The 10,471-nt window shown below is 43.4% G+C and overlaps 1 protein-coding gene across 1 annotated transcript in view; it reads right to left on the bottom strand.

Annotated features, from left to right (window-relative positions):
• The window catches only part of LOC145409650 (uncharacterized), a 66,115-nt gene extending 55,924 nt beyond the window's left edge, over positions 1-10,191 (bottom strand). The window contains exons 1-2 of the mRNA XM_080280002.1: positions 10,085-10,191; positions 1,135-1,249 (exon numbers count right to left, since the gene is read on the bottom strand). Of these exons, the coding sequence (XP_080136128.1) occupies positions 1,135-1,249; positions 10,085-10,191 (222 nt within the window). The remainder of the gene's footprint in view (positions 1-1,134; positions 1,250-10,084) is intronic.
• Between the last annotated feature and the right edge of the window lie 280 nt (positions 10,192-10,471).

Raw genomic sequence — 10,471 nt, forward strand, 5'->3', positions numbered from 1 at the left:
TGGTTTCTTGGTTACAGGAAACCATTTGCATTGTCATTCAGTGTAGAGACCTTAAGACATCCCTACATTGAGTGAGTGGATGATGGGCACCCCCACCTACCATATACTGTACCCATATATACACTACCAGATTCATTCATCAAGCCTTCCAATTCCCATTCATTTTCACATAACTGACAGTATCATCAACAAATCCTATTCTCTTTCACTAGGGACACTCCATATGGTAGGCAGAAGAACCCATCACCCACACACTCAATGTAGTGTTGCCTTTTGGTGACTACACCGAGTAGGAAACCTAATGATTTCCTGTAACCCGAGAAACCATTTACATCACTGGGTGATAACCAAACAATGCGGTGATTTGGAGCCTACTAAGGTGCCCCAGTTAGCTGGAAGAAGAGATGCAAATTCAGGATCCATCCAAGAACCAAATCTCCACATTCCACATTCTTCCTTGCACCTCGTAGTGGCTAGGTACTGTCTACTGCAAGGGAACATCCGTTCCCTGCATGGGACAGCCCTGCAGGGGTGTTTGCTGGCCTGAGGTTCATGGGTTTTCTCAGCAAGATAGACTGGGGTTATTCTCCTTCTAACAGTACTATAACTACTAATAAGGACATGGCAACATCCACTGCCTTAACTACAGCAATATTTCTTTTTAAAATACCATCCATATAGATACTGCACAACCATGGAGACATGACACACCCCTGTTCCAGTCCAACATGACAAAAGTGTACAACAAATGAACACTATACATATGTATGGTGCAGAATGCAAACTACTCAATGCTGTCATTTTTATGATGATAAAGCACATGTTAGAGCAGACAGTTGTCAGAGTGATTCAGCATCTATAATGATGTGGGATAAGAGTGTGTTATGTCCCAATGGTTATTCAAAAGACAGCTGTATAGTATAGTGGGTTATGGCACTGCAACCAGATGTGGTCGATGAGGGTTTAAATCCATGGAATGGTTGAGGTCTGCTGTCACATAATGCCCTTAAGGTGTGAGCAACTTGTCACTCTCATCTATATGTAACAAGTGAGTAGCCTTGCTTAGGCTCCAGTACTTCTGATGAGGCAATAAAGGATGAGATGATTTGATAAGCAGACATAAATAGCACCAACCTTTCTGAATGCTGCATGCTTCAGGTTTAACTTAATGATACGCTGTTCTTCTGGTGGGTGAACGTGGCGCACCAAATACGTCAGAATCCCAGAAAAATGTTTGTCTCGAGCCAATCTGAAATGAAAAGATGAAGTGTGTATCATACGACACTTGGCAGAAGTTACACCCATTTTAAACCTAGCATAAAATGAAATGGTTCTATCGTACATTAATTATGAAGAACAGTTTGTGTGAACTGTTTGGCCTGAAAGGTGGAGCCGAGGATTCTGAGGGCTTCTGAAAGATGAGTGGATGGAAGTTAGGCACATTTTTACTAGGCACATTGCTGATAGCACGCATACTGTTGTACTTTCAAGTTCCTGTTTCTGGATTCCTCAGACCCTCCCACACCACATAAGCTAATTATGATGATGGTCACAATGATGAGTTTGAGGTTGGGAAAAAGAAAGAGAAGAAAGAATTTGAAGTACCTAAATAAAGAGAAGAATGAATCTGAAGTACTTAAATGAACATATAACTATAAATAAAAGCAGCAACAAAACAATCAACCCCTTAAAACCCACTTCAAGGTGTAGGGTACTGAGCTCTGGCTACCATAGTCAGGTACATTAGGGTGAGATGATGAGCCTATTGTTCACGGTGTCAATACGTAACTGAAAAAAGCTCCTGTCACCTCATGGGGTTCAAACTCATGCACATGGCAAGACTGTTACTCTGATTCAGGCATTCTAACAACTAGACTACCAGGTGTCTACAATAAATGTATCTATAGCTGAAGGGGATGGCCACAACCAAATTGCCTCCACATCACCCTGCGCCCTGTCTTCTATTATTCCGTTCTCCTTCAATCGCATATCACTTTCGTTCATATATGGTACTTCACCTCATCCTCAGTCTTCCTCTCCCACTCTCTTACAGTACTCGTCAAAAGTATTCAGCGTTGTCCGCCGGGCGCGCAATACTTATGGCCCAAAAAGAATCACCCATTTTGGGGGTAAGAATTGAGCCACAAGTTTGAGCTCCGAGCATGACGTCACGGTAGCCTGAGGCCTTCCGATGCACTGGTTGGTTCCCGCCTCAGTCGCCCACGGGCTGCCTGAGAGAGAGGAACTCTGCCGAGTGTCCCTCTCAAATTGCGCCATTTTTTACCGAGTGTCCCGCAGTGTTTTGGCCTTCAGAACTTTGTTATGGCACCTACCTGTGAACTATCGAGTGAAATCATATCCCAGATCATTGCTCTAAAGGAGGCAGGCCACCAGACAAAGGAAATTAGTGAATTGGTTGGTGTGGCAGGATCGACAGTGCATCGTTGGTGTGCTCGGTTTCGGGAGGAAAACAGTGGTGAAGTTCCCACAAAGAAACTGAGGTCTGGTAGGTCTAGGAAAACTTCCCCAAGGTCTGTTAATGTTTTAAAACGTGCAGTGGAGTTTAATCCTCGTGTGAGTGCAAGGAAAATTAAGGAGAGCAACCTGGAAGTGTTTGGTGAGGTGTCAGTGAGAACAGTGTCTCGTAGGGTGCATGAGCTTGGTTACACAAGTCACAGGCCTGTGAAAAAGCCTCTTCTCTCTAGCAGCCAGAGAATTCGTAGGCTTGCCTTTGCTAATAAATATCTAAATTGGGGTGAGGAGCAATGGTTGTCAGTGTTGTGGTCTGATGAGGCAACGTTTAGTGTTACCTATAACAGAGGAGCACGCAAAGGTAGTGACCCACTTGACCCACGGTATGTAGAAAGCACAGTTAAACATCCTGATTCACTCATGGTATGGGGTTGTTTCTCAGGGAAGGGTTTGGGGAATCTTGTTGTACTTCCTAAGAACCTCAGAGTGAATCAGGATGTTTACCTGGAGCTTCTGTGTGATCATTTACCAGACTCCTTCGAGCTAACAGGTGCACGAGTGTTTCAGCAGGACGGTGCACCTGCTCACATGGCCAAATCGGTCACCAATTGGCTTCGTGACTGCGAGGTATCATTCATGACAGACTGGCCAGGAAATAGCCCAGACCTCAACCCGATTGAAAACCTCTGGTACCTCGTAAAGAAGAGTCTCCAGGGGAAGGACGTGAGCTCTTTGCCTAAGCTGGAAGTCGCCATTCGTGACTCCTGGGACTAAATACCCCTCCAGCACTTCAGGAGCCTCGCCCTTTCACTTCCAAGACGTCTCAGGTCCGTGAAGAAACGTAAAGGCTACCCTACGAAGCACTAAAGGTAAATAAAATGCATTATTTATATGTTTTTTCAATGTTGAAAGGTTTGTTTCTCAGGAGGAACGCAGGGCGCTCCATACTTCTGACGAGCACTGTAATTCACCTTATTCACATAGTCTCCTGGTAAACTGCTCACTCTCCATTCACATCACATGGCCAAATCATCTCAGGATAAAGTTCCTAACACATTCCATCACATTCATATTAACACCCCAATGCTCCGGTACTCCCTCACATGTCTGTCAGTCTGTCTGTCTCTTCCCATTATTCCACATGCTCCTCTTTGATACCCCCTATTTAACTTGTATCATTCCAGCAGTCAAAGCTTCACTCACATACTACAACATTTATGTTAGAGTGCCAGTCATAATGCAGTGTACTATTTCCAATGACTTCTTTACTGTACTTCCATTTCACTTCCCCATTCCTTACCACTGCCCAAAGTGTACCTGAAAGTTTCCTTCACTGCTGTTCCCTTTCTCCCAATTCACCTCTAAATTCCCATCATTGCTCATCAAACCATTTACAGAACTATACTGTAAGTGTGTGAAGGCACTCATATTCTTCTTATTTCTGACCATTCAGCCTCCCTGCACACCATCAATTCATTCTCCTCTTTACAGTAATTTACTTTATAAGCTACATGCACTCTCAGGTTTCATTCTTATAAACACATACAAACCCATTGACCAAGCCTTGCAACCCCCACTGATCTTCACCTAACTGAACAGTATCATCAGTATGTACTTCCACACCCTATCATACATAAATAAAATAAATAAAACAAAATATTGGGAATCTTCATACAGTACTCTTACTTTTGTATTACAACTGAAGCACTCGAGAAGTTAACATCTTCAGTCCATGTTTTTTAATACATTTTTGCTATCTCCAGATTAACTGCGTATTCTACTTTGGAGAGATTTTTTAGGACAGCAAGGTCAGATACAGCCTTCATTCATTTCAAGGTCTCCCCAAAACATGAATAAAATCCTACGGAGGTAACATGAATAACTTGATAAAATACACCACTGGAGTGAAGGGGTTAACTCTTGGCAAGCTGCAGACCTCATATGAGGCACAGTGAGTTAGCATAAGCCAAGCTGCAAACTTCAGATGAGGTACAGTTTACACTAATTATAAAACAGTGACTTAGGGGAGGTAAACTATCTTATATAGAAACTGCATGACAGGGGTTAATGGAGAGCCATTCTTGCTCAAACTATGGCATAAGCTTCTGTGCTTCTGCTAAGTTCTTAGTAACACCATTTTTTTTTTTTTTTTAAGCCGAGGATGAGTTTGGGAGAGTGTGTAATAAACGGAATCTAAAGGTGAATGTAGGGAAGAGTAAAGTGATGGTCTTTGAGAGAGGTGAAGTCAGTGAATGTACAGTGAGGTTGGATGGTGAGGAATTGGAAAATGTGAGTACTGTACGTCTAAGTACTTAGGTAGTGTGATGAGTAAGGATGGAGGTTTGGAGGGTGAAGTGCTTGAAAGGTTACAGCAGGGAAGAAAGGTTGCTGGTTCTTTGAAAGCAGTGATAAGAAACAGGGAAGTGAGCATGGAAGTGAAAAAGTTACTACATGACAGTATTGTGATACCAACTCTAACGTATGGAAGTGAAGCTTGGACGTTGTTGGAAGGACACAAGTCAAGAGTGAGAGCAGTGGAAATGAGTTATTTAAGAGGAGCCTGTGGAGTCACATGGAGAGACAGGCTGACGAATGAGGATATAAAGGAGCGTTGTGATGTGGATGTGGATGTGATAGGAAGCGTTATGAGGAACACACTGAGGTGGTTTGGCCATGTGGAGAGGATGGAGGGTGAAAGACTGACAAAGAGAGTGTATGTGAGTGAGGTGGAGGGGGGAAGAGGGAGGGGGAGGCCAAGGATGAGATGGAAGGATGGGGTGGAGAGGTATATGAGAGAGGGGGGTGTGAGTTGGGAACAGGGGAGTGAAATGGCGGGGGACAGGGCGACCTGAAGGCGATTTGTTTGTGGCCACCACAAACGGGATTGAGGCGTCTGGCAATAGATAGATAGATATCACTCCTGATGAAATAGTTCATCATCACTGCCAGAAGTTCCTCCTAAGCAAAATGCAAGTATCTGGCTATAGCTAGCTGTTGTTGTTGTGGCCCCAAAGCTCATATAAAAACAAGAGCCTAGCAGACCACTGCTTGAAATCACCATTTTCCTGCAGCCTACCATCCTCCTTTTAGGGGATATTCAGTATACTATTATACATCAAACTTCCATCCTTCTCTGTTCACCTTACATGCCTTTTTTCAGACGTTTAAATGCCAAACATACCTTACAGTCCTTTTCACGTTTTCTCCACCATCTATTTAACTGCAGTACAGTACACTCAGTCCTCATAAATCGCGTGTTTATTAATCATGGATTCGTAAATCATGGCTAGGTGGCTGTCAGACTGCCGGCACCCTTAATTCACTGTTAAGTCACAAAAATCGCGGACCTAGGCACCGAAGTGGGCCTTTTCCGAGGAGAATCGTAAACTGCGGCATTCAAATTGAAAATCACGACCCAACAACCAATCACCGCGCGTCCCTGGTTGCTTATGTGCATACTAATGCCCCCATGTTGTTGTTGTTCTTGTCCCGCCAGTCTGCACACTACAGACCGTCCCTGTGGAGTACGAGAGCTAACTGCCTTTTTTGTGCAACTTCCCCCTGCCTCCTACCTGCCATGGCCCCTCCCAGTCGACCCTCCAATGAAGCGCTCTAAGCAGTATGGCGTCAAGAAGCTGCCACAGTTGTTGTACAGTCAACGTTTGGAGCTAATTCGTTGTGTTGAGAGGGGAGAGAAGTTTTCAAAGCTGGCGAAAGAGTTTGGGAAGAACAAGTGCTGAGAGGTTCTAAGTTCTTCCCAACACCACCCCACTCCATTCACTTAAGCAATTTCGTCATAGGATTAAGGTGAGATCCCTTAACATTGCTTATTTCTATTAAATACATGCATTGAATATCCCTAAATTTGTATGTTTGTGTTTGATGGTGCCTAGTTAGGTGAAGGTAGGATGCTGTGGGGGGTGGTTGGCCAAAGTCCAGAACCAAATTCATTTTTCACATAAGATTTAATATTTATAAACCACGGAATTTGTAAATCGCGGCACTGGTCCAGACCCAAATTACCGCGATTTACGAGGATTGAGTGTACTGTAATGTGGTTTCCTGTAAGCCAAGAAACCATCTACAACACTGGGTGGTAACCATATAACCAAACCATACGTGCTTCCTACATGTCAACAAGTGGGTTGGTGGAGGGTTGGTGCCCCTCCCTGTAAAACAACTAACTCAGTGTCAAATGGCCACCCTTTGCAGGATTATGGTGTCTGGCAATAGATAGATAGACAGAGAGTGTAATATGATCCACACATCCCCTAACTCATCTAAAACCACATTGTCCATCACTCAACAGGCATTCTGATATATTCCTTATCTTCTCTGTGATTATTCTTCCCTATACCTTTCATGCAGCTCTCATCTGACTTATACCAAAATAATTTTTGAAATTAATTTGATCACCATTGTTCCCGTATAAAATCATAATCACAGCCTTTTTCCACTTAGTTCCACTCATCAAACTTTTCTTACATATTTCCAATAAACCTTTCATTCCACTCTCTCCCCTACACTTAATCATCTGTGCATGCACCTCATCAACATCTGATCCCTTCCCATTCTTTAACCTGTCGCCTCCCGGCCAATTTTTCACCAGTGACCACCCCAAATTCCGGCAGATTTTTTTTTTTTCCCCTCAAACTTCCACTTTTTATGAGAAACATTAGAAAATACCGAAAAAGGTGCTCACCTGAGCTCATAAGTGAGTTATACAGGTGTCCTTTCAAACACCTGATACCGCCTTCTCTGCACTCGCGCTTCTGCTGTCACGTTTTCTATGGTTGCGGTAACTATTGCAAACCACTCAGAATATGTAGATATTTGTTCATTTGGTACGAATTTATATGTAGTACAAGAATATATTGGTTTTCACACAATATAGGCAACATAAGTGATGTTTCACTCACAGAACACATCAACTTACTGCACCTTCCTCAGCAACATTGCCTCCTCATCACTTCTGCTTGTTTCTGCCACTGGCTCCACGTAATCTTTGTCCTCCACATTATCATCGATTGGGGAATCACTCTCGCCTTGAATTTTGTTGTTAGAGAGACCATGGCATGACATGTCTTTACTGGCCAGGTCACTGCTAACAGGTGAGTTGCCAAAACAATGGCATGCAGGGGAGGGTGGGGGGCACGCAGGGTCAGGCAATGTCACCGCCTGGCGAGAGGTAGGTCTCCAACATATGGCTACCAAAAATCACCCATGAAAATTGAAAAATGTGCAAATGACAGACCTCGCAATTGCAGAACATATTGGTACGTCGTTGGGTCTCAGCGTGAAAAAAAGTTGTGATGTACCCATACGTTGATGGTATGCAGCAGCCTCTTTACAGCATTCTTCACTTTCCAACTTTTACATGTTCTAGCACCACATTCCTTCTCTATACACCACAAAAACCAATCACGTTCACTACTGCTCTGCTCTCATCTCTCCCAGTCATCCATCAGCCTTTCAAATATTCTTTCAATTTGCTCCTTACCTCACATCCATTTGCTAGTATTCTTCCACTTTCATACTTTTTCCTACCCTCATTTATTTTTTTCCACCACTTTCTGAAAAGGTTTTCTATATTCTGCAGTATCCATTTATTTTTCTTTCAAGGTCATTCTTCGTGTACATCTTACATCTTAGATATTCCCATCTTCACTCAGATGAACCTCTTTCTTGTATCCAACTTACCACTTCTTTCTTTTTCCTCCACTGCTCTTTCTTTCAACTTCTACATGCCTTCTAGATGTACATTTCTTTGCCTGCTACCCTTGCAACACCACACATCATATCAATGAACCTCTGGATCAAGTGCATCATCCTCTGTCATCCTAGTATCTGCAGTACTTACAAACATCTTTCTCTCTACAAGTGCTACTGTACAGTATAATCAGTCAGGATCCTTTTAACACTCTCTCCAGTCTTAAACATATTTATGTACCTCTTTGTGATTAATACATGACTTACTAATGCATAACCTCTTTTTCTGTCTCATGTCCTTCAGTCATTATCCTTTATCATTCTCCCTTGCCACTCCATAATGACCCATTGCATCATCTACAAGACCAGCCTCAACTTCCCATTCAGGTCTCCCATCAAACATTCTGTACTTCATGGCATCTGTCTCAATACTCCACCCCTGCTGGACATAGTCCCCAAACGTGTCTTTCTCTTCTTCACCTCTGTCATAAGAAGGTGCACAAGCAAGAATTAGCACCACATTCACTATTTTACAATTGAATTTGGCATGCATACATATCAAGTTGATATATTCTTATTTTTACTCTCAAAGTAGTGCTGCTTTGGGTGTCTGCACTTTCCTCTCTTCCATCCTTCCACTTCTGTCTTTCTTTCCTTCACCCTTTCCTCTTTCTTCTGCCTACAGGTGACTTTACACTCCCCCTTCTGTCTTTCTTTCCCTCATTCTTTCCTCCTCTTTCTGTCTATGGGTGACTCTACACTGAGTGACAAGCCAAATGGTTCCCTGTACACCAGGAAACCATTTATTACACTGGATGGTAACCATATAACCAAATTATGGCGCATGGTGGTTTAGTGGTTAATTAAGGCACTCCAGTCAGATTGAGCCTGTGTAGGTTTATATCCAAGGGATGGTTGGGGTTTATTGCTCACGTAATTCCACTCAGGGATGAGTGAGGCTGGTCACTCTCATCTTAAATGTTAGGACCAACTTGCTTAGCCCCGGGTTCCTTCACTCCTTATGGGGCAACATAGGATTGGATGATGGATGGATGGATGGAGTTATTTCTCCCTGCCATTCATTAGTCATCAACAAAACAACTCCCTCCCTGTGTACTCACACCTGACTGTAAACACATCACACTCTCCCACTCCACTCCCTAAGTCTGTTTCACACACATCACAGCATACCTTTCAGTCTTGAACACATTCAGTACTTCGACTGTCTTTATATTCTCATTCATTCTTCTCACAGTCCACAAAACACACACCTATGTTTCCTGGGCTCTAAGCACAAACTGTACAGAACCCAGATCTGCTGCTTCCTAAACATTTGTCAGGGATAAAGAATAGAGGGTGAGGGAACTCCAATCTCCACCCCCCCACACACATTTTTTTTTTTTTCCTAGGGAAGGAATAATGGAATAATGAAGAATTAGCACCAAGCCATAGTATGGCTATTTGGCACTATAGGAATAAAAGGAAAATAAAGGCTGGAAGAAACACAGAAATATCAAGAACAGGCAGGATAGAAGAGCAGAAGAGACAAGTTACGAGAGAAGGCCTGGAGACAAAATGGCCTCTTGTAGTCGCCTCTTACGACAGGGTATGGGGAAGTATTCTTTACTCCCTCCCAAGGGGGAACTCCAATCCTCCCTTCCTTGTATGCCCTCAGGCCACAAGTGATGGGGAAAGGGACATATTCTCTCACTCCTACACCAGGGATAGGTTACCACCATCTGTAGTAACTGATTTCCTGGGTGATGGGCATCCATTTGACCAAGGCTGAGCCATCTGAAAGGTGTGTAGCATTTCATCAAGTGAGATGATGGGTACCCCCATGTACTGCCAGTTACTGGAATCAAGGAATTAAATTAATGAGGACTACCTGTACAATACTTACGCAGTGAAGTGATGAGGAGTTAGGGGCTGATCATGTGCATGAATCTTGTGATGGCGTGTCAAGGTGGTAGCCCAGTTGTGGATGCTGGATAATGCTGATGTGCACATACTGTACTTTCAGAGACCACAGTACCAGAAGTCTTCCAAAATGTACAGCAAACAAAGTCAGTATCTCCTGGAAAAAATAAGCAACATATAGTGGTGCAACGAAGTACTGAATCAGATTTGCCAAATTGGCACATTTCTATCTATCTATCTATAGCCCGACGCCCTAATCCCACAAAGGGTGGCCGCAGACAACACGCCTCCAAGTCACTCTGTCACTCACCATTTGACTACCCTTCCCGCAACTCACCCCCCCCTCCCTCATATACCTCTCAACTCCATC

The sequence above is a fragment of the Coenobita brevimanus genome, chromosome 82 (genome assembly GCF_032717465.1).
Source record: "Coenobita brevimanus isolate Jiangsu-jjx chromosome 82, ASM3271746v2, whole genome shotgun sequence".
Taxonomy (NCBI): domain Eukaryota; kingdom Metazoa; phylum Arthropoda; class Malacostraca; order Decapoda; family Coenobitidae; genus Coenobita; species Coenobita brevimanus.